At 37.3% G+C, this 25,254-nt stretch overlaps 1 protein-coding gene across 2 annotated transcripts in view; it reads left to right on the top strand.

The window, feature by feature from the left end:
- Positions 1 to 23,560, top strand: part of LOC125075825 (nostrin) — a 29,686-nt gene extending 6,126 nt beyond the window's left edge. The window contains exons 2-14 of one of the 2 annotated variants that reach the window (XM_047687611.1): positions 12,028 to 12,223; positions 17,345 to 17,430; positions 18,169 to 18,312; positions 18,392 to 18,473; positions 18,565 to 18,695; positions 18,877 to 19,071; positions 19,148 to 19,283; positions 19,360 to 19,524; positions 20,548 to 20,700; positions 20,788 to 20,940; positions 21,227 to 21,557; positions 21,776 to 21,928; positions 22,579 to 23,560. In XM_047687611.1, coding sequence (XP_047543567.1) covers positions 12,028 to 12,223; positions 17,345 to 17,430; positions 18,169 to 18,312; positions 18,392 to 18,473; positions 18,565 to 18,695; positions 18,877 to 19,071; positions 19,148 to 19,283; positions 19,360 to 19,524; positions 20,548 to 20,700; positions 20,788 to 20,940; positions 21,227 to 21,557; positions 21,776 to 21,928; positions 22,579 to 22,694 — 2,041 coding nt within the window. In that variant the 3' untranslated portion in view covers positions 22,695 to 23,560. The remainder of the gene's footprint in view (positions 1 to 12,027; positions 12,224 to 17,344; positions 17,431 to 18,168; positions 18,313 to 18,391; positions 18,474 to 18,564; positions 18,696 to 18,876; positions 19,072 to 19,147; positions 19,284 to 19,359; positions 19,525 to 20,547; positions 20,701 to 20,787; positions 20,941 to 21,226; positions 21,558 to 21,775; positions 21,929 to 22,578) is intronic. The other variant, XM_047687612.1, reaches the window with a different exon arrangement.
- Positions 23,561 to 25,254: the final 1,694 nt, after the last annotated feature.

The following is a 25,254-nucleotide window of genomic DNA, read 5'->3' as shown; positions in this document are numbered from 1 at the left end:
TTTTATATATAGAGTCTGTAATGAATATAACACTAAATTTTCTATAGATATATTTACAGAATCAGTTGCTAACTTCAGGAAATTTGTGTTAGAACCATAAAGCCTAGATCTTTTATTTGTTTTTTTCAAATTTGCCCTTTTTTCATAGGTTTTTTTTTTCTTGTTATTATTATATTAGATATTATAATTAATTTTGTTCTGCTCTTATTATGTTTTTATTTATAAGTGGAAACTTTACTGGTATATGTGCTAATTTTTATGCTATAGCTTTAAGAATGACTTGTACTGTTTGTTTCCCTAATAAAGTAAAAATAAAAAAAAAAAAAATAAAAAAATAATCGTTAAATAGTTTAGTATTAATTGTTATTCGATTTGTAAAGTTTAAAAATTTCGTTCATTTCAGTTCGTAAAAAAAATGCACATTGTTGCAAACACTGGACGACCCTTCAAACTTATTTCCGGAACCCATTTCTCTGATAACCTTAATAACTATACAACAAATAAATAAGCGAAACTCAACATTAAAAAAGAACCCAATAAATAAATAAATTGTTTATGATAGTTGACTCGTGACCGCACTATGTAGTCTCCATAGCATCAGGCGCAGGTGTGTCTGCTCGTATAAAGCACAGCTGCTCGTGCGTCGCTCGTCAAGTCACAGTACTTCACATTAGAACGGAGACGTTAATTTAATTATAGCGACCTTTCCATTGAAGTCAATTGTCGTTCAGAGCTATGGACTTCGGTGCGGGCAGATCCTTTCCCACTTAATGTGTCATTATGAAATCGCGTCACGTCTATGAAAACAAATCAAATTAAAAAACTTTTTCGAAGTACTTTTACGAATTTTGAATCGCAAATTTTTCTAGGAGTAGTATTGAAATAAATAATTATGCTTTCGCAAAGAATTTAAGTGCGTTGCTGCATTCCGGCATAAAGGGTGAGCGAGCCAGAGTCATGCCAGACACGAGGGAATATAACATCTGAAGTCGCATGATTGACTGCGCCGGCATCCAATGGCGACTTTCTATCGGTTCTTGTCTTTAGAAGTATTATAGTAGACCTTTCTATCGATCGCGATTAACCGACTGATGTCGACCAGCGTTGAGGAATCTGCTCGAAACAATGGCCGCCACGTGTCGAATGTTGGGCGGAATGTGTTTGGCCCTGTGTAAATAGTACTACATTTTTCTCATACTTTTATTCATCTTTTGTCGCGACATAATGACTCAACAACCGCATTGTAGTGAAAGTTCAGATGTTTTTTATCTGTTTTAAAGTGAAGCTGTTTTCTTTATCTAGCCGCCATTGGTTCTTATCGTTCTTAGGTATATTATAACAACGTGGTTGTCGTTTTCATTTTATTAATATTGAGCAGGGATGAGGCGTTTGTTTGTTTCTTCTGGATTCTTAGAAAATCTTGTCCAGATATACCAGAAACGTTTATAGTAACGTATCTAATAGTAATACGCAAATACAGAACGGTACGGTTAGTACGTTTCTTATTTGTTACTCAGCCGATCAACCGACTTACTCAGAGTGGAGGAAACAATGAAAGAAGATTATTCATAAAGTTTTCAATAAGTAATGATGGTCAAATGTCGACCACTGAGCAAAAACTAAATATCTTTAATGTGTATTTCCGCTCTTATTATTCAAAATAACGCACGTTCAGCATTAATTAAATGCGATAGACACGTAAACACTAATGCAAATAATTATTGTAGTTCAGGTCGAAAAAAAATATTACAAGGTCGAATCGGGCTATGGCCTCCGGTGCGGCTCCGGTGCGGCGCGGGGTACAGCTCTGCTCACTGCGGACTACGGACGCGGTAATTAAACCGAAAGGAAAAACCATCTGATATCAAAATACAAATATTCATTAGTATCATTTAATTCAGGGTCTCTTAACACTAAATATTAATGGAATCCGAAGTGACTCAAGGCTCGTATACTAACTGCAGCCACTGAACTCAATAGCTACGTAGTTGGAACTAGCGCACAACATGTTGATACAGAATATATTGTCCCTATAAATAAAAACACGGGCCACAATACGTGTTTGTCATTTACATCAAACCGGTCGACGGGCTGTTGGAAACATTTACTGAGGTTTTATTCTTTTGCTTAACGCGATCTGCGGCGGTTCGTCGGCTATTTAGGATATCTGTCCAGTTATTTGCTTTGTCAATGAAAAACTTCAAATAATAACTTACGAATAAAAATAAGTAAACACAAGAATTCTTTGAATACGACTTGTGACTATCGTCGTGGTTTGGACTTTTCGTAATTTCGAAACTCGAGACAAGACAAGATTATCGAAATTGTAGTCGAAAGCGACATCGTTGTCAACGAGAGTGTTTCCTTGGCCGGTGGCATTTTAATAAAAATCAAAAGCGGACAGGAAAGCTGGTGACGCTTTAATTTTTATTGAAAGTTTATTTTATTAAATTAAATGATCAAAGAAGTCTATTTAATGTGTTGTGATTATGATTAGATACTAGAATTACTAGATAATAGTAGTTATTAAGAATTAGTATGATTTTTAATTAAGTTCGTTTTACCGTTGGTAGCTTAAATTTAATTCAACGCTGTAACACGACGATTCAAAAGTGCTTGTATGGAATATTTTGATTTTTTTAAATAACTATAAGACTGAACTTTTTAAAAGTGAATCTGAGTGTGATTTAAAAGAATGAACCAAGCGATTATTAAGACTGAAATGAACGTTAAAGTTATTAAGAATTAATTTTCTCTTGAATAATTGTAGATTTTTACAAAAAATTGCCTTTTTTTAATAAGTTCCACCAGAAATTAACTAAAATAAAATTCTACAAAAAAGGCTTACCCCTCTTAGAAACGAAACGTAGGTCGGCTGGCTCGTGTCCCGGGACTTGAACTGGCTTACTGTGATCGAGTCATCAAAGGTTGACTATGAAACGATATGGACAGTCGTCGCTGGCCGTCTCATGAAATACACTTTTGATGTACGTTCAGACATTTATTAGTGAGTTCTACTGTAGTTTGTTATATAAACCAATAAAATATGGCTCGGCAACACAACATTATTTTAATTAATTCACAGGTCGATACCGCACCGTACCGCAAATAACGTACGGTTATAATTATTTTATTTTTAAATTGTGGATGTAAACGGTACTTTTATCCACAAGGTGTGTTCTAAAATATTATATTCCAATAAATAAGACAATAAGAAAATTTGAAGACCTGCTTCTTCATCCGGTTCAATCAGATATCATATAACTTCACGAGGAAGCCTGTCCCTGGTTAATTGAATCTGTAAATATGTAACTGAAGTAATCGATAAAGGTTTTTTCTGACGTAATCATAACCAAAACTTGAAACGTATACAGTTGATTGTCACAAATTACGCAATGCGATTTTGTCACCGCTGGAATCGACATACATTTACCTACCTTTGATGTATTAACATTCACTTTTTGAATTTCATGTTTAAAATATAAATAAATAATATACTAAGTATTGATCGTTGATATATCTCATATCAAGTTTCCATTGTCGTGACGACTGAAACGCCAATTCCTCTGTAATAAGATGCATGTCAACATATTATCGATTTCCAGACAGTATTTGGCGCCGGGTATACTTAGGTACTAACTTTATTCTTGGATTTACTTCTTTAAAAGAAAATAACGGCGCTGGCAACTGTGTTTCTCATAAAATAAGAGTTACAAGGATTAAAAAGAAAATCGGTTGGGATTTAGTTTTTGCGTTGCAAGCTGAGTGCTACCAGACGTAGGTACTCGTAATTAAATATTATTATAACTATCGAATCTCGTGTCTGCCCGGAGGCAGCGTGACCTTCGGGCCCTGTGATAGCTTTGTCTTTTTTATTGTGAAACCGAATATGGCAGGCTACTGGGTCGAGCATACGCTTATACAAAATACTCGTTTCCATATTACTACGCTGAACTGTGGACTAATGTTTGCGTAATTATTTATATACTCATAAAACTTACACTTACACGATGCAGAAGATAAGTCGAACAACTTTATGTTGGCAAACAGATTTAACTTTTATTTTCAAGTTAGTTAACTGCAAGATTGTGCGAGGTTTCCAATCCGGAAAAAAACGACCGTTCTCGAAAGATTTTTAATTGTGTATAGAATCATTAATCACAGACTAGTTTAACTATTGACTATAGACTCGTGCTTTCGCTTGTTTTAAATGAACTTATCACATGGACAAGTAGAGTAGAATCATCTTCTTTTTGATATTTCGAAAAGTTAAGCGAATTACTAATATATAAGGCGTACTGCTCTGTACTGAGGCCGACAATTATTGTAAGTGTGTGCTCTGTGAAAGCAAACCTCCTAAATAAGATTTTAAATTAACAAAGTTATTTTTATTACTATATGAATTTAAAACGGGATATTTACCATGTTTTTTATTTTTATTTGGTGGAGCTCGATATTTCGACATTATCTACGAATATCTTGTTCACGAGACTGGAGTTTGGGGGTAGATGTTGACGGCATTAGAAGTGTCCATATCGGACTACCTCCTTTCTCGTACGTTTGCTGCGTAGACACTGATCAACACTACCATTGTCACTTTCACCCTTACTATTTGTTTTATTTGTTTTATGTGCACTCGACACTCGATCCCGTATATAACAAACGAAACTCACCGCAAATATCCCGTTTTAAATACGTATAGTAACCTCCTAAATGTTTTATCCTTTAAAATGTTGAATGAAAGACATCCAGATATTATTGTCATATTAGTCCTATTAATATTCGCACGTACCTATTCATATATGTTGAAATCCGCCCATCCTATAACACTTACAAATTATATATAGATACGACCTGTTCAAAATTCACGAATTAATATTATCCATGTTAATTGCGTGAGCAAAACCCACTCATAAAATCCCGACCGATATGGTCGAATATTCGAAGCGTGTCCCCACTAGGCCGCCAGTCACTAGCGGGGACCCGCGCTCCGCTGCGCACGCGCGAGCGTGGAGGATGCGGATGGAAAAAACCTATTGATTTGTATGTATTCATATTTGCATCGCATTACTAAGTAGCAAGCACTGCAACGAGCGCCGTTATTTCACCTTCCTCGTGAGACATCGTACTCACTACTCAATCACCAGCAGCGCGCTTGATGCACCGACTTGGATCTTACAAAATAAAACATTTTTCTTTTAAAAGAGCATCTTATCAATTTGGAGGTTTATAGTTTTTCAATTCGCATGTTCTGGCAAAACTCCGTCAAATATAGATAGAATGCAAAATTACTTTTTTGTTTGAAAGAGATTTCGAAATGGTCCAATTTAAATTTCTTAAAGATCTGATGACAAATTTCGGAGATAGACGACTCTCTTCAATAAATACAAGCAAATCAATAGCAGAAGGGCTGGTTTCGGTTTTTGCCCGGAGGATCCCAATTGCGATTCAACGGAGAACTGCTGCTGGTATGAATGCCACCATTCCACGCGGTCATAAATTATACATCATACAGTGTCTTTTTTTAATTCTTATTTGTATATAATTCAGTACTTGATAATAATTATTATGTAAATAAATACTTTATATTATTAGGCTTTATAAGAAATCAATAGCATATAGCAATAGTATGTGTTGTTATATACTATTATAGCTGGCCTTTCTTGTTTATATACCTTTTTATTTAGAGCGTTTTAATAATAATAAGACGTTTGAAGTAAGTCGGTAAGGATTCAAAATCAACGTTTAAGCACATCTCTGTGATAGTTTATTTGTATAGGTCGATATAACACGTAATTCAAAAAAGGCTAATTAAATATTAGAAGGCAGTCCGCACGACAGGTATATTGAAACTTCAAGGTTATCGCTTCGGTGCGCGATCAGTGAGCTGGGTATCGGAGTAACGGCGGGTGATCATTCTGTGTGGCCACTCTATGCCGGCGGCGGCGGTAACGGTCACGGTCGACCGTTGGTGCCGTGTTAAGCGTATCTCTTTATTGCGTATCGTGTGTATTTTCTTGTTTTATTTGAAATATAAAATTGTATCTATTTAAGAATTAGTGTTTCAAATAAGGTAAACAGCAATACAATTTGTATTATTATTAAATTAATTGCATCGAGGACGTGTTCATTGAAGATACCTTCGCTCAGCTCGTGACAATTACTTTTCTTAGTAGATTTGTCAGGCGAGTCGTTGAAATAGTTTCGTCGAAATAGCTTGTTGTATCTTGGCGAGTGAGTACCCTACCCTGTGCGCGATGCGCATGTGTGTAGGTAAACAAATGCCAGCAGCACAAAGATAGTGTAGCAAGATTATTACACGAAGCTGTGAGAAACTACGATATCTTACGAGTGCTTACGTATCAGATGAAAATGCCACTAATGAAGTAGATTCAATCTCCTGGTTTACGTCGAGGTGGCGACCTCGCTCTCACAGTCCCAGTCGATGTCTGTAAGATTTTGTTGAGCATGTTATGGCATACTATTTATTTGAATAAAATATAATATAAAGCCTATGAATAAAATAAAAAGTAACTTTTACTTGTGCACAGAAAAAGTGAGCTATTTGACGAGAAAGGAAATGTTTTATGTAGGTATATAAATTATCACATTTAATTTAATTTGGAAAGTGTTTTAAGGTGTAATATTATTTAAATGAAATAGACGCGCTGTCTCATTAAAATGAATACGTTGTGATACTTCGCTCTGCGAATAAGAGAAATTGTTATTCGTTTTTATCAAATAGTACAGTCTGTGTTTATTGCAGAAATCGGTTCAGTTTATTACATAAAATGATTGCCTGTAGTGTACGGCCAATCGATAAGCTTTCTCTTGCTGAGTTTCGATTTACAGGGAAGATGTGCCAGAGTATCACAGTAGATATGTATGTCCTATGACGAAGCATTAAATGTCAGTCCGTGATCGGCGGGGTTTAAGGAGCAGAGCCAGTGTCATGGACAATGGTAATCGCTCAGCCGAGTATGTGGCGACACTGAGGTCCGGTGGAGTCGCTCTCGTCGACATGCTAATCGATGCTACTCAGTCAATAAATTTAATAATACTTGTTAAGGTCGTTGACCGTCAGGGTGATATAACTGTGGCGACTAGCACTTACTTCCGTACAAACAATAAAAGGGTAAAGTATATTCGCGCGATATGAAAACGTTGTTTCAAAGAAAATATAGACAAGAGCTTTGTATTAAAACTGCAAGATAATAATAGGATAATATGTATCACAAGAAAACTGACAACGGGGCCGTATGCGCGCAGCGCGAGCAGGAGCTGCGGCTGCTCATGACTATACCTAATAACCTAACAGCCGACGGGCGAGTAGAGCCTCGGGCGACTATTGGCAATTTGTAAATAGTGAGATGTATAAACAAATATTATACTACAAGCGAGTGATCCAAGCCAAACGATCTATTTCTGTGATCTGACCGGTCGCCGCGTCTTTCTTCACAGGCGATTATTCGAATATATAATAAATAGGTAGTCTAAAGGCAAGAGACATAAACGGGAATTCTAATTCCAAGAAAAAGTTTTAAAGGGATGTGTACTTTCTTTCACTAAACTTGATCTGAATTAGTATAGTCATTCAAAAGCTTTAAATTATGATATTCGAACACTGCTAAAACTTACTATTTGTAATATCGTTATAAATCTTTCTACTAGTAGTATTTACTCAAAAAATTAACACAATGAACAGATGCCAAAACGACTTTATTTCGTACTGCTTAAAGGTATTATTATAAACCTGATTTCACTTGTGTGCTTTAAATGTGTTTAAAATATGATTTGGCTGTGCGAATGACGTACGCACATACATACCAGTATATGTGTGTATGCCGATGACTGTTTTGTCAAACATCTTGATAACAAATGTTCTTTTCGGCTTCATCTCGTCCTAGAAATCAGCGATACTAAATTGCTGATTGTAGTGGTGCGAGGCCAAATTTTCAGTGGTGGGTAATCTATGACCGTGATTGTATCAAATCTGAGTAGGAAATTAAATGTAATTTAATTTTTAACTCAGGGTCACTCGAGGTCGCGCTGTGTTGTCGGGGAGCGCGAGAGAAGGGGACAGTTTTAAGAAATATTTATTATTAATAATTTCCGGTTTATTTTAAATCCGATCCGACGAGTGATTGCCTTGTTTCAATACTTAGAGCAACTATTTACTTATATTGGCGGAATACCGACACAAATATCACATCAAAATTACAATGAAAATTATAAGTAGCCTAATATTGTTGGATTGTAAGTCTGAAATCCAATTTATATAGGTGGTGTCCCACTTAATGTGGTCAACACCGCCCATAGATTTCGACGCAGTAGAAAATATTAACCAGTCCTTCGTCCAATTTGGAAAATAAGATGTTTTGTTGTGCCTGTGCCTGTAGATACACTGACTCGCTCACCCTTCAACCGGAACGCAACAATACTGTTTGGCGGCAAAATATCTAATGTACGTAACGGAACCTACCCAGGTTCACATCACATTTATTAATCAGGGTCCTAGTTTCTTATTTTATTAATGTTCCAATGGAATGCCTTATACTTACTTCATAAAACGTAAACGTTGCCGACTTTCAGATTCACTTTTGCGTTAATTATGTGCATAAATAAACATAATTAAGCGTGGGAATTTGCGATTTAAAGTTATTAGCATTTAAATGTCCGAATATCGTCCTGAAAATAACAACAACAATTCGAGCATAGCGGTAGAAGGCGCGCGGCGCGGCGGGCGCGTCGCGGGCGCGCGGCCCCGTGGCCCAGTGAAAGTCACCGAATCGATCTATGCAAGTTTCGATCAGCAACACTTTCGTTGCCGCAAATCGATTGTCATTCGAGGGAGATCCTCACGAACGATTTCTCCTTAACACCCTTCAAGCTGATTACCAAATAAAGCAGCCTCGCAAGTTTCGGTGGTAGCTTTACATTTATTCACTGTAACATGACGATTCATTCATCGAAGCGCTTCAAGGAGCCTTGAAGAACTTGGTATTTAAATATTTGAATTTTGACTGAATGTATTGGCAACCTTTTTAACAATAGCAAGGTCTTAAACCGGGCATTTTATTACTTTATTTCTTGACAGCATTCAAGCATTGCAGGAAGGAAACCTCGTTTTATCGCAAAATCAATTCTAGCTTCAATGAATATAACACAAGGTCTCCTTATAACCGAATGTCGGCGTTGACTTTCGTCTCGGCCGAGAGTGCGGAGTATCCGACGCCCGGAGAGCGCGCGGAGCAGCGGCGGCGGCGGCGGCGGCGGCGGCTCGACTCTGCTCGTGTTTCTACCACCACATTTATTATGAAACTGATCTACTTGCATCTGGTGTTGGTTACGTGTGAGATGTCACAATGTGTCGATAAACTAAATATAACGAGAACGTTGCAGCGACAGTGTCGGTTTCGTATTTTGAAGAATCAATTACATTATGGACGATAAATTAACTCGGTGTGATAGTTGTTGTATATTTATGAGAAAATAGTTTACACAACCGCAATCCGGTGCAATCAGTTAACCAGCTTTGTTTCAAAGTTCATATCTGTCCGACTCGAATATTAACACAACAACTTTTAGTTCACTATAAAGAATATTATACTTATGAAATGAATTTGATTCAATGGCGAAAATATTGATACTACCTGCGGAACGTCGTCACAAACGACGCACGCGAGTCAAACTATTACCATCACACACGTCGCTTACTCGCTTTCGAGTGACGAATATGTATTGATTCACATTTGACTTGACTTGGACTTGTTTAAGATATTTATATAAAAACTGGTTTGTTTACATATTTATCACATAAGTTTAAATATAATAAAACTATACAGTTGATTATGATAAAAATATGTTATGAGTTGACGGGACGCCGATCGTACGAGATAGTATCGTGTGAGATAGAGTTATGAGATTGCACAAAAAGGTCAATGGGCCCCGTGGTGCGGCGGCGGAGGCGCGAGCGCGGCAGCCGGCGAGGGCCGCGGGTCGGCAACGGGCGCTCGGAGGTTATGTAACGGCCGGCGGCCTGGCAAATCCTCCAATAGTATCTCAGAGACTAATCGCTCGGCCGTTTCGAAATAGCTAAATTTCATCATCCACTTCATTTACGTTAATGTGTTAGAAAATAAAATCGCGCAGTTCGCGATAACAATAGGCCGGAAGGAATCCGTAGGTATTATATTTTTAATAATTATCTCTCATCGTTTGATTGTCTTCTTAAACATTTTCCTTACGCAATATTGATGGCCTTAGAAGCTTCTTAATGTGTTGCCACTTTGAGATATTTAATTTTAATTTAAATGTACTCTGATCACAACAAAAGTTATGAAACTTGTTTATCATAACAATGATTTAAAAATATTGTGATTTAAATTTTAATGATTGATATCTACGGCTGTCAACCGCCTCCTTTTCACTTTATTTCTGTGCCGCTATGAATACGCACATAAAGTGGTAAATATTCGGCGATTCGGTAGTATCAAAGTGTTACGTCGCTTTAGTCCATCCTGAGATTCATTCTTTCCATCTTATTAAGTTATTATAAAAGCTTGAATCTGGTTGTTTTTTTGCGTGAATTCAGAATCTGTAAACATCAAAACTTACCTCTATCTAAAATTAGTGCGATTGTTTAAAATAGGTACATTAAATATAACGATTTTGCACCAGGTGTTTTCGCGTGGACGGTTTCACAAAGCTTATCGCCGGCAATAAATATAAATTAAATAGAGCATTAATATTAAGTCTCGAGTTTGCTAGTTTTCAACTTACAAGTCTCAACGCTTTTGAAATCGAAACTCCACACGCTTATTTATTTCTTAATGACATACACTAAGTACCGAGATTTATCAATAAATGACTTATCGTGCCAGCGAATATTGGAAACGTATCCAAACGTACCTATAGTGAATGGAATACGATAAAAGCAATGAAACTTATCGCTGTACGCCACGTGACACGCGGCGCGGGTAGTAGTATAGCATGCGGACGGCAGCTAATAGCTATCGACTGGACAAGGACAAGAGTCGGCGATGAGGTGTCGGCGTGTCGTGTCGGAGACAGGTGTCAGCACTAGACCGCGCAGTACCTGCAACCCAGCGGTGCAATCGATGCGCCACTTCGCGACTAACGAGTACGGCGACGCGGGCAAGGCCGAGTCGAGCACGTGTCTAATTGTTTTCAAAATCTATATACCCCATACACAGGAAGCAACGCACATAATATATGCGTAATGTTTAGGTATTCTGTATTTTATTGCATAAATTATGCCTTGTATAAATATTTAATATTATAAATATTATAAGCGTTTCTTGAGTTCACAATTTTATATGTTAGTTGGTACTCGATGGTCAGCAGTAGGTAGGTATCTTTGACTATTACAAGAATCTGTCAGAACATATTTCTCTTCTGTCTGCTAATATGTTACAACTACACACGCCTTTTGCAGATTTGTCATTGTTAGGAATATATCATATTAGTAAAAAGTTGTAAAATCGTCGATGCTAAATCTCGTTGTCTTCGGTTAGAAAGTAAATGTATAATATTTGCCAGTAGACCAGAAGGCTATGTCAGAGTAGGGTTCCTTAGGGGCATTCATAATAATAATCAGAATATAGTGTAATTAGTTACTAAACAAGACTCGAGAACTTTAATGTACCGACGATAAGCGGTCAGTTTTACTTTAGCATGTTTAACTTAAACGACCTTCAAATATTTCAATAGTCAGGCAGACAGAAACAGCGTTTCCTGTTTTTCAAGCTGCAGGCTAATTAACCGCCATTTTTCACACAAATAACTCTAGATGAGTAAGAAAGACTTACGCATAAGGAAGCATGAATCATTATGACATGGCTCATTACAGCTCTATCGAATTATGGTTTCCGCTCCGCATTGTGTGGTAATGGTATTGACTGCAGAGAGAACAAATAATATGCATAACAATATTATCTCTGATTGAAAAAAGTAAAGGACGGATCGTGTGGATTACAAGCTCATATGTGATATCGTTTCCTACAGGACGTTCAGCAGTAGCAGTAGCAGCACAAAAAGCGGTATCGGCGATGCGGCGTCCGCGCAGCACGAGGAGGATGCGGCCGTGAGCCGAGACGACTCCGCGAAGAACAGCGCCGGCATGGATCGCTGGCAGACCACGCTCGAGGACATGATTCACCTGCGTTCCTCCAACAACCAGGCCTTCAAAGATAACTATTGGGTAAGTTGATGCTCTTTTCTTATAGTTTATATTTTAAGTAATAATTAATTTGATTATTTGCAAGATAAGCAATATGACTTTTAATCGGGATTCCGTTGAAAATAGTATTTGCCATAAAATATTTATGAAATTTCTACTAATTAGACAAAAATGGTGAAAATCTTGTTAATGCTAAATAATAATATCACAATCTTTTTTTAGTTCGGTATAGTTAACAGAATTTAAGATGAGTCAGTGTTGACGTAATCGTGAAATAAACAATTAAAGCCATTGCCGCGCTCCGTTCGGCATCCAGATAGTGAAAGTGACTTAATGGGGGTAAAAGTTTACTCAGACAGCGAAACTTATTATACGAGTGAAAGGATTTTAAGAGTCAACGCAAAATGTGCCAAGGGAATCCAGTTCAGGTCTTCCCGGCTGATACCAGTTGCACTTAAATCAAATATAATTTATTTGCTGTTATAGCGCGACCGCTGATAGGTAGGGAACCATTTCGATGTTCGACTATAACTGTCGTTAAAGCGAAAATAAATGGGCTATTGTTATTCCCCAGTAACATACCTACTAACCTAACATAACATAGAAAGTATGCATTTCGGATACTTTGCAGTTAGATTCATAAAAATTCAAATCAAGTCTTTTCAATTATTCAAGTTGGTTTAAATGCCTAGCTCCGTGTTCGTTATGGTGGTATGTTACTTTTAAATGATCATTATGATGATGATGGTCTACTTGAAGGCAGTCTCTTCGTATTTTATTAATATTTACAATATAATACAAGTATAATCACGACTACGTGGACGAAGTGACGCTTAGTTTCGCTATTATGAGTAGTATACATACATACATATAGTATAGTAAGATAGACCATCTTGTATAATATGTATAAATATTACATACATCACATAAACAAACGAAGTTTAGAAAAACATCAACAATTACTTTGTAAGTTGTATCTTTTTAAAAAACCTGCAATAAATATACTTTTCCATTGAAAGTAACGTTATAAGTCGTCGCTTCAGGGTATTACAGGGTACATATTTTGTTTTAAATGGACGAAAACTGAGTAATACAGCCAAAGATGTCGCGTTAAGGCGAGATTATCACTGATTCAGATGTGCGTACATTTAAACGAACCAAGAACACTTCGAATATGAAATAAAATAAGGAAATAATTCATCAAATTAATAAATGGCGTTGCTTTTCTTTACAACGGTCAATAGCATCGCATTAAAAAGCGTAGAATAGTTTGTTTAACGCTTCCGATCTCTGCGAGCCTCTAATGTTCTTGAGTTGCCGAAGCATTTGCAAAGCAATACAAAGCCTATACATTGCGAGCCGCCTGCTACCTAAGGAAACCTGCGACATCGAATCGATTCACAATAACATAATAACAATGCGCTGGTCATTCATCTTTATTTGCTTTAAAGAAATGTGATTAATGTTATGCGTGTTACTGTAAATGTTCGAGGGTACTCAGCTCCCACATCCGCGCACACGTGCTAGCTTCTGACGGCAATCATCCGATCCGTACGACGCTGAGTCGACGTCGTGGTGTACATGTGTGTACATGCAACGAAACGATTCCCATCGCCGTATTCTTTGATTCTATGAAAAATTCTTAGTATTTATTTATTTGCAGCTGAAAGGAAATTGGTAAATGTATATAATGAAGATATTTTAAAAGACACAAGAAGCGATAAAGAATATGATTTGATCTCTGTTGCCCGTGACCATTAACCGCATAGAAAGTTTTGTCGGAAGTATCGGAACTGTGAAAAGTAGATCATGAAAGTTGCAAAATATTGCTCTAATTCTCATTGTAGTGATCGGCGACCGGCTAACCGCCCAGACGAATACCACCCGCTACAGAGAAACGGTTACTAATAAATTACACTATTGGTAAACATTTTGGGTCCACAGGCCATAAATACAACAATGTTGTAGGTTTTTCTAGCGTTAGTCCGCCATTCAGGCGAAGCAATAACTGTTCATATAACTTAAGGGGAAATCATTTAGAAAAAGTAGAAATCGTGTTCCTGCTTTCCACACCTACTGGTAAGAAATCTTCCGAGTAGAGATAGTAATTTAAAAACGTGATTTACTGGATCATTGCTACAATGTATTGCGCGAGATCGAGATACGATGGCGAGACGTGGCGACGGTCCGATGGCCGACGAGTGCCGCAAGAATACACAACGCTATATCAATATCAGGTAAAAAAGTAACTTTAAATGATTTAAAAAACTAGAGTTAAATTTTGAGCTATCAAACTTTGTCAATTAATATATAACAATTTGTCTCGTATGTACAGCGACGTTATATCATCAATAGCACATAGTTCGTGTGAGCTGCCACGGCCGTGTATAGAAAGCTTGTGTGGAGGCGCGGAGTTTTGCCTGAGATAACAATGATTATTGAGCGTCGCCGCAACTTCGCAAACGAGCGATCAGCCACTCTACAGGGCGACTCGTGGAGCAAATTTATGTATGATGGCACGGGCTTTTTACTAGAAAATACGTTTACTTGTTTTACTAATCTATTAACTTCACAATGAAATATTGTACAAAAATCTAAATGTACTAATTAAAAGGGTATTTGCTATATTATTTCATGTCATAATTATGGCACGAGTACTTCCCGTGCGCGTGCGGACGGATGTTCATGGGCCGCAGTACTTGTCGCCATTCAACGCATGCGCAACGCTTGCTAAAGACGTCGAAATTGAATCGACTCGATCAATCGTGCACGCTAATTGAAACCTTACATCGGTGAATTTTAAAATCTTATTTGACTACGGTGAAAGTCATTGTCTAAAGAAAGTTATGGTATGCTCGGTATATAGCATCGCTTAATCCATTGATGTATACCGTTGCGGCGCGACCGGCGCGTGACCAGCAGATAAAGAAAGATTTGTTGTGACTGACGTGAATAAATTATATCAAATAGAGAAATGTTACCGATCGGGAACGTGTCTCGGCTAAGTCGATGGTATCGTGCTGTACGCTAAGAACTATTAAGTATATCGATCTTTCTTTGTATGTACTAAACGTTACATCATTTCAGAAAATAGATCAACTAAAAAGTGTTCACTCTAAACGACAACATGAACTCGTGACAGCACGTGCTGCGTACGTCGTTATGTGACGTCACGTGTCTCAGCGACAGCAGCCGCGGGCAGTGCAAGTGGGGACAGTAAGAGCAGTACATACTTGTACTTGTATTGTACATGACACTTGAAAGGAGAAGACACGATGTTCTCAAATAATTAATCTGACTAAAAACATTACTTTTCATGTAACGTTAACAGCGGTGTATGCTTAGAATATGTCTGTATGTGTAGCTGGTTATCGCGGGCTAACTCGTTTATGTTTACGTCACGACTACAAACCAATATCTGATAAGCTCTTAAGCTGCCAATATCAGCTTGTGGATTTAAATTCTCCAATAATTATTTTCATTTGACGAGAGAAGCTATAATTTGTATTAATTAACTCAAATCTTTCACCGTCTGACCAGAACTCAACGGAATATATTTTTTGCGCAATAAATATTAATTTCTCTTAAATATAATTCTCATAATATTTTATTTTATATATACTGGTTCGGTGGTACGTTCGACGCTGGTTTGGACGGCACAGTTGCAATAATTCTGGTGGGTCATGCAGCACCAGGACAACGTTGACACTCGAATTGATAAAACAAAGTGCACAGTTTCGATCTTAAGAGATAAATAAATATTGTTTCATAATAAGTATGGAGAGACAAAATAGAAAGTAGATCTATTTGACTGTAGATAGTGTTATGAATAATTTATTTGAATGACGTAAAATACAACTCTTTTATTACTTGGTGTGCGAATATTCTAACAGCTCGTCGCGTGGTCGGTCTCGCTCGGGGGTGCTCCGGGGGGCGCGGACGCGGTCGATTAGTATGTAATTATCACAACGGCTCTCGGCGAGGATCCTCGCGTGCGATTAATAACTCCGATAATGCAGTAGCGCTGCTCTCGATCTGCTTTTGTCTTACGATTTCTTCTCATTAGCATATTTATTTACCTACGAGCGTTTTTGCGCACATTATATTATTATTAAACTGGGCTCAATATAAACCAACGGTAAATAGATGCACTTTCGGCGGGATGTTCGTGTGTGCATTTATTTGAAAGGAACAAACAATTTACAAAATTTTAAATCACATTAATTGACATTTTGAAAAATCTACCAATAATTTTGCAGCTTTAGAAGTGCTCGATCTCGGCCCTTACTGACTGTGACCGCGATAAAATGACAATGAAAAAATCACAGATGAAAGAATACTAAAGTTCGTTCGAGGTGTACCCGATACCGATGCCTGGACGGATGTAGATGTAACAGCGTACCTAAAGATGAATAAACAACTTGGCCTTGAATCGACACGACGTATTTGGTTGAGATCTAAATAATCAGTGGTATTCGTGAAAATGCTTTTGAAACTATTAGAAAGGGAATGCTGATGTATTGAATAAATTAATATATATTCATAAAAACTATTTGAATTGTATAATATTGGCAAATCGTATAAGTAAATAATCGTAGGTATAGGTAAATCCAAACTTTATTTATCAGCTAACTACATCTGCCATAGGAATATTGTAAAGGCTACTCACTAAACATTGCATAAGACAGCTTATCAGTTATATTAAACGTTCGGCGTCCTACTGTTGTTTACGGCGTACTCCAATTGTTTAATAAAATATTTATATAAATTTCTTACTAATGCAGATTTATAATTTCTATGTACCGTTCGGAGGTCATCTACACAGACTTGCGATGACTAGAAGATATTTTCCTATTGGATTATATTTTAAAATAAACTACAAATTTTACAATATACATAATCCTTGTCCGGCGGATCGGGAGTAAACACACCTTCTTTCAACACATTTAATCAATTGTAGAATTTATCTTTTTCCTTGTAAGTTGTACACGACACTTCGTTTCTTGTGTCTGCGTATAGCAAGTCATAACGAGGAAGTATCTAGAAGTACTCGTACTCATCGAACAACTTGCTCAAGAAATATACTTCGCTCTGTGTGTTCACAACTATTCGTATGTCACATTCGTTTGTTGTTGTTTTCAGGCTCAAAATGGCTTCGATGAGTTGCGTCGCTACGTGAAGCAAGGCAGCGACTTCAGTAAGGAGCTGGCCTCCATTTTACAAGAAAGGTCACTTTTCAATTCAGCACTATCGATTATTCATTTTATTTATTAGTAGGTTTTTTATCACATTCAGTCAAGTCGTATGCAACTATTTGCTTATCTGACATCTTATCGATATTTCTTTGCGATGTTCACTTTCTATGGCTCGAGTAATGATAGGAGCACAATACATAATTGTTTAAAACGAATCGTTTGTATGTCCCTCACCGCGATACGGGATAAAACACCTTTATAACATGATCACAACAGGAGTTTGGAGGTTATCGTAGACGAACGATTGTTGATTCATTTAGATTTTTATATTAGGCAAATCTACATTTTATTTGTTGGCCTCATAACAGGTTTAGTCTATCCCACGAAACAGTGTAGGCAACTTGTAAGCACGAGTGGTGCTCGCTGTAAGGTTACGGCAATGGCCACAAAAAACAAAAATAGACCGTTGCGATACGACGCCCCACTTGGCGTCACCACGACGGTCACAAATATACCGTGTATTTTCGAGCGACTCGAAATTATCTTCACTGTTTATTTACGAAACTACATTCGTATTTGTATCCGTTCGTAGCCGACTTCGACTATTACGCCACAATGACAATTTTTATGATGCTTCTTATGATGCTTCCGTAACGATTCAATAATAACTTACATCGTATACCTAACGAGGGAACGTTACGTGACCTTGATAACTGTTGCATCGATACATGGATACCACAGCTTGTGTGAGTAAGTTTGTGTTCATTACAGGGTAGAAGCAGAAAATTATTATTCGAAATGCTTAACGAAACTCAGTACCAAGTTAAGCAAAGCTTGCAAAGAGAGTGTCGGCTCGTGCGCAGAGGCGTGGAAGCATGTGGCCTTAGAAATGGAGAAACGGTCAGAAATACATAGGTGAGTGTCACTGTCTATTCATTTCGTTTATATAAATCGTTAAGCTATTCGACTAATATACTCGTGTTATAACTTGCAGAAATTATTCCAGTGCCTTAACCGAAGAGCTCGTAAAACCAATGAAACATGTCATAGATAGCCAACTTAAACTAAGAAAGAAGGTATTGCATTAAGTTTCGATCACATCAACCGTTCTATAAACCGTTCACCGACTGTTTTTTTCTCATCATATCTTAAAAACGGGCCTTTCAGATTGAAGGTAATGTTGATAAAACGACACGTACTTTGTCCGACTGGAGGTCTGCCGAAGCCAAATCGAAGCGGCAGTCGCACGCGGCGGCGCGAGAAAACGAGAAGTTACAAGACGCCTCACTAGATGCTAGGTCTGACCACTTGATAAACTCGGCGACTCTGAGCGCCATTTAATGTCGCAAAGTGATTGATTGGAAGGATCCTACAAGTTTGTTTGCTATGCGAATAGCTGTGCGTTATATTGAATGCTTTGCGATGTTAAAAGTAGTCGGGTGACAGGGCGAGTTACTACCTCTCTGTATTCGTTTGCAGCCGCATATCGCGGAGCTCGAGTGTGGGTCACATTCCGCATTCCATTTTGAGCGCGGCGCGGGCGGACCGCACCACAAACCCGACGAGTGAGAGGGACGCCGCCAAACTGCAGGTAAAGAAGAAGAAAACGGAGGATGCTGTTAAGAAAACCGAGGTCGAATATTATAACGTCTGCGTTCAGGCCGAAAGAGCGAGGTAAATAGTGAAAACATAGCATCAATACGAGTATTACAAGGTGAACCGGTTTTATTTGTCTCATAATTTCTTCTAGGTTGGAATGGGAAACGAGCGTCGTGAAAGGTGCGGGGATGCTGGAATCCCTCGAAGAGGAGAGACTCGCTCAGATGAAGAACTCCGCCGATTGTTATCTGAGGCTGACGGCAGCTGTACCTCCACAGTTAGCAGAGGTAAACCGATGAGCAGAGTGACGGGCAAAATTGTGACAATATTATAATTTTTTAATAACAAATTGGCAACATCCAGGCTACGAACGCTCTCGTGGGGCCGATCAAAAACGCGAATGCGAATGTGGACATGCGTGTGGTGCGAGGCGTGCGCTCGGCGCCGGCCGGAGCCAGCGAGCAACTGTTGCCTGACTTCTACTGCGAGCACACCACGCTCGCCATGAACAGAGAACGACGAAAACAAGTATGTAATATCATGCCAAATAGTTCAGCGAAGCAATGTAAATACATTTTTACTCGTACTTATTATATATAGTTCGAATTAATTACAATTAGAAGTCACTTGACAGTATTATATCTCCACCAACCCGCTTTGCAGCGTAGTGGAGTAAGGTACTAACCTTCGCCTCAGAAAGGAGGTCTTAGCCCGTCCGTATTAGGATCATTCCACAGCTACGCTTATATGGGCTATGTATCGATTTAAATCTTTATACAGTATACTCGTAATTTTAACCGATAATATTATGATGAGTTACTAACAAAAGTAAATCTATATGGATTCGACTCAGACAGGCTGAACTTTTTAACCAAAAAAGGCGAACGAGCGTTCGTTCAAGCTGTGCTGTTTTTAATCTGATTTATATCTTCCATTACAGTACTCGCTAGTATATGTGTTACAGCGACAGTAATAAATCCGGAGATCGTAGGTATTATCTAACCATTACATATAATATCTACTATCTATATTTTTACAGCTTTTTTGTTTAGGTCACTGATAAATATTTGGCTTAAAATATATTTTAGAAAACTCGTGTAAACGACTAATCCGGCAAAAACACTCTTAGGCCTATTTTAATTTATTAGCAATATTAACTGTTAATATTGATTTATAGACATCTTGGTGAGGATTTATGAGATATATTTTTTTTTTTTTTTGAGAATAAGGTTAGTTTTCAACATTAAAAGTATTTATTATTAGTTAGCAGTCTAAAGATGAATCTCAGTACAGCCACAGTTCAGCCGCAGTTCGGTTTGTTTGTTTAAAATATTCAATTTAACACGAAAATATTATGAACCAACTCGGACAACGAACCAGAAGAGGGTAAGAAAAACACAGTTAGAGGTATGTATTTTTCTTACCTAAACAAGTTAGCCCTTGTCCAAGTCTGTATGTTTTTCCTTTCGCTAACTGCTATTATGAATAATATCCGAATAGAGTAAATAGTTTATTACATTGTCTACAAAATCAAAATACACTTTTTTTCAGGCATTGCTCAAAATTATGCAATTAGTAAAACAAGATATAGAAAGAGAACGCAAGTCCAAGCAAGGCTTGGAGAAATTATCGATGGCTATGAAACAAACGCCGACTTTTGGTAGCGACGACTCTCAACAAAATGTCGCCGACAAATTGTATCATGTGAGTATGGTTAAGTATGGCATGTTATTTAATTATTTATATCTGTGTGTGCCAGTTTATAGTATTGATTAACGCAACTCCGTGTAGATGAGATCCATGCTAACCTACTTGGAGGCGGTGCGGCACAAAATAACTTCAAGCTTGAGCGAACTAGACAACCGACCACCCTGCCAGCATCCTCTGGCGACGCATATTCAGGTCGTTAGAGACAAACAGGGCCTCCAACAGAGCATTCTTAAGGTAAAACGTATCATTTTATTAATTTTATTGTATTTGTTGGAATTACTTCCTAGTCAAATAGGATTATATATAAAAAATATCGTATTTCATTTATTATACCGTTAAATATATTAGAATAACTCGAAGTAGGTACTTAGTTAATTATAATTAAGTGATATTTTAATGATAGGTACTAGTATAATTAATTAGCGGTCAGTTTTCTTGATACTTTATTATGATGATAACGGAGTGCCTTACTAACATCAGTCTAAGTTGCTGACTGTTTCATAATATTATTTTGTGATAGATTCCGCCATGGCTGCAAGCTGATTACCAAAACGAAGTTAACAAAAACCTACAGCCGAATTACACAGCTTTATCGAAAAGCGTGAATGGAGGGGATGAGAAGGAACGGCGTGACTCCATCATGAGCCGCGCGTCCAGCAAATTGCGCATCGAACATCTGTCGTTCAGGCGCAACACGGAGCACAAGAGTGCACCGGTGACGCCCTTGTGCGCGGAGCCGCCCTCACCTCTCAAGCCACCCTCGCCAGAACCGCTGCCGCCGGAGAGCCCGCTCGACTGGAGCGAGCGCGGCGCCGGGGACGGCCTCTCCAATCAACAGGATAGTGATTTTGGTGAGAACAGTAATCTTCGCCTGGCTTAATGATATTGTATATAAGGAGATAATACTCAGATGATTTATATATTAAGCATTTACATATATAATGTATATTAGTAAGTTTGGATGTCTTAATTTTTACAACGGTTATTGATAGACTTTGGCAAACATTTTAAACAATTATAATATAAATGGTTATTGTAACAAAATGAATAAAATTATGTTTGCTTTTAGACGAGTTCTCGTCGCAAAGTGACAGTTCAACAGATCTAACAGACGTGGGGAAGAATAGCACGAGCGATGAACCAGTGCAGAAGTACATCGGCAAATGTCGCGCGCTCTACTCGTACGAGGCGAGGTTGGACGACGAACTCACCTTGTCACCAGGTAACTATTCTGAATCGTTAACTGTAGGTATACCTAATAATACAAAGAAGCTTTTTATAAGTTATTATTTTCGCAGTTAATTTATATTAATTGTTATAGTATCGATCTTCTAATCGTTCTTATTTTCGTCCAGTCGATAAGTAGAGACATTGTTACAATATTTACGCACAAGTAGCTGAATACGATGCCAACTCGTAGCTGTTTCTATAAACGCTGTGCTGCGCGTAAACTGGTAACCTGCCTCTTTCAACTTACTCTGTAACGAGCGAGTTAGCGATCCTATTATCTTTGTTCACGAATGCAATTGCGATTTTTTTTTTAATTAAGAATAAGACAAAATTTGCATCGTCGTATTCTATAAATGTACTTTATGTAACGATTAACATCCAAACAGAAATAATCATTTTTGTTTCAAAATATTTATCGCATATTTCGTTATCGGTAAAGATAACATTTTTGTGTTTGTTATGAATAATTAATGATGTTATTAACTGTTCCTTTTATTTTTTAAGTTATTCTTTCGATGTTCAAGTAATTTGCGAATTTGATGTGTTTTTTTTCTGAATAGTGTCCCGTTGCGATATATTCATACACATACACATTGAAAACTTAGCAAATACTAAAAACTGACTATATATTTTGTGGGCCAGGTGACATTATAAATATATACGAGAAACAAGACGACGTCTGGTGGAGTGGGGACTTGAATGGCTCCTTTGGAATCTTCCCGTCATCATACGTCGAAGAAATCACCTCTTGCATATGAAGCTGCGAATTATACCCAGTATCGTGACAGAGAACCTTTACCTGAACCGCACACGAGAGAGTAAACAGAGATTGCATGTGCAGTTATTGGGAAATATAAATTATTGTACTAATCACATTTTTTGTTAAAAACACTATCGTCCTGCGTTTGCACAGAGTGCCTCAATTATTTTACTTCTTCAATCTATACGCGGTTTCGGAGTCAGCAAACCGTAACGATCCACCGTGTTCATCTTTGACTCTCAGACGTTAGTGAAACGCATTACAAAATTACAGTAAAAACAAATTTGCTAAAGTGAAAACAGACCAGTCCGTTACGTAACATTAATAAAGTGAGCCGCGCTGCTGCGCGATGCTCCCTCGCCGGCCGTGCTGCAAAAACTATTCCACAGTTGGCTGCAGACTTATTTGATCAATAAACAAAAGCACAAAATGGGAATTTATTACATTTGTAGTATTCGTACTTAATTTACACTTCGTTTATAAAGTATTTAAGAATATGAATATATCGAGTACTTGCGGCAAAAAATGCCACTTTAAATAAATACTGGTTTTCTGCCTTTGTCATCAATTGCCTTTTTTCATTTTACCGTCTTCATAATAGTTTTAATAGGGATATTCTTGTTGGTACCGTGTAGATAAACGTTCGTTAATTATTTATAAACATTGTGTATAGATAAGTACTTAGACGTAACTACTGTTTTTAGAACGTCATTCGAGAGATCGTGAATATTCGGAGAGACTATGATAAGTGGCAAATAACCTGCAATATGTACGTGTAAGTGTGTTAGCGTTAAATTAAACCAAAGTATTTTATATAATAAACAAAATGGTGATAATTATACATAACTGACTACTTAATTGTAATTATCTAAATATATTTCTTCAATGTTCCAAGTCGTTTCATTTATTCCCAAAGCTTTTATTTCACACGCACTCATTACGTGCAGTATATTTGACACGATTTCCCAAAATATAAATATGTATATGCAATTTCGGTAGATCAGCATAACAAAATAAATTCAAGCTCGATGATTATTCTCCACCAAATATATTTCTCAATCCATCGCAATAATGTGATTACATCTCGTGACAGATCAATCTTCTTAAAAATATATACAGGTGTCCCAGAAATCAACGTCAAGCCGGCTATGGGCGAGGCCAATGGCTGGGGGTGATAAGAAAAATAAGATTTTTTTTAATAAATGAACTTTTTAAAAAAAAACGAATAATTGACATCCTGTGACAGTCTTTCAAGCTTAGTGACCACAAATCTTAACCATGATTTGATTTTTTTTGTGCAACTGGTCCTTGAATAACCCTTTTATAAATATTAATCTAAAATCGATACAAAAATGCTTCAGTTTTAGAAAAACATCATTTTATTGCGTAACCATTAAGCAAAAAAGATTACATCCGTCCATCTTTATGTGACTGTCTTGTAAAAAAATGTATTACGCATTTTGGCAAGTGGCTTTAAAAGATGGCGCATGGAGTCTGGATTCTAAAATGGTACCACACTTAGTAGACTACACCTAACATTAGGTAGAAATTGTAAACCACTTGAAAGAAAGTTAGCCGAGATGGCCCAGTGGTTAGAACGCGTGCATCTAAACCGATGATTTCGGGTTCAAACCCAGGCAGGCACCACTGAAATTTCATGTGCTTAATTTGTGTTTATAGTTCATCTCTTGCTCGGCGGTGAAGGAAAACATCGTGAGGAAACCTGCATGTGTCTAATTTCAACGAAATTCTGCCACATGTGTATTCCGCCAACCCGCATTGAAGCAGCGTGGTGGAATATGCTCCAAACCTTCTCCTCAAAGGGAGAGGAGGCCTTTATCCAAGCAGTGGGATATTTACGGGCTGCTACAGAAAGTTAATTATTTTTGTCACTTAAATTGCTGTAGACCGCGTTTGAGTACGGTTGCTATAATATAGATAGAAGTTTGTGTTTTATAAATATTATATACAGGTATATATTGTTTATAAGACACAGTTCGTAAAATCCGTTCTCAGTGGATATCTACACCCTATAAGGTAACTACCTACATGCCAAATTTCAAGTTTTTAAGTGTTCTAGTATTTGAGATTTTGTGATAAATCAGTGAGTGATATTTCGCTTTCATATATATAGAAGATTTATGCCAATCCTTAATATTAATGTTCTTATCAGGCCCAACTCTGGCAAGCAAAAGACACTGCAGCATTATTATGTCTGTCTATTACTTAGACACTGGAGTCCGATACCGAACTCAATTAAAACTAAAATTTACTTCAAAAACTAGTATAATATTGATATTCTTGCAATCTAGTACAACTTGTCTCGTTGGCATAAGTAAGTGAACAAAAAACAAAAGAAAAAAAACAGCAAACTCGCTTTGACACATTATTTTTTTATAAATGTTGTAAAAAAAGGTTTAATTATATGGCAAATAATGTTATTCAGAATTAAATTAATTATTTGTATTATATATTCATCTAAATTAAAATCGAAATGGTAGGCGCGAACATCATCCCCGCCGTTAAAATCACCAGATTTTAACCCACAGTTTAATTCT

The sequence above is a fragment of the Vanessa atalanta genome, chromosome Z (genome assembly GCF_905147765.1).
Source record: "Vanessa atalanta chromosome Z, ilVanAtal1.2, whole genome shotgun sequence".
NCBI lineage: Eukaryota > Metazoa > Arthropoda > Insecta > Lepidoptera > Nymphalidae > Vanessa > Vanessa atalanta.
This window is presented reverse-complemented; position numbering and strand designations above follow the sequence as displayed.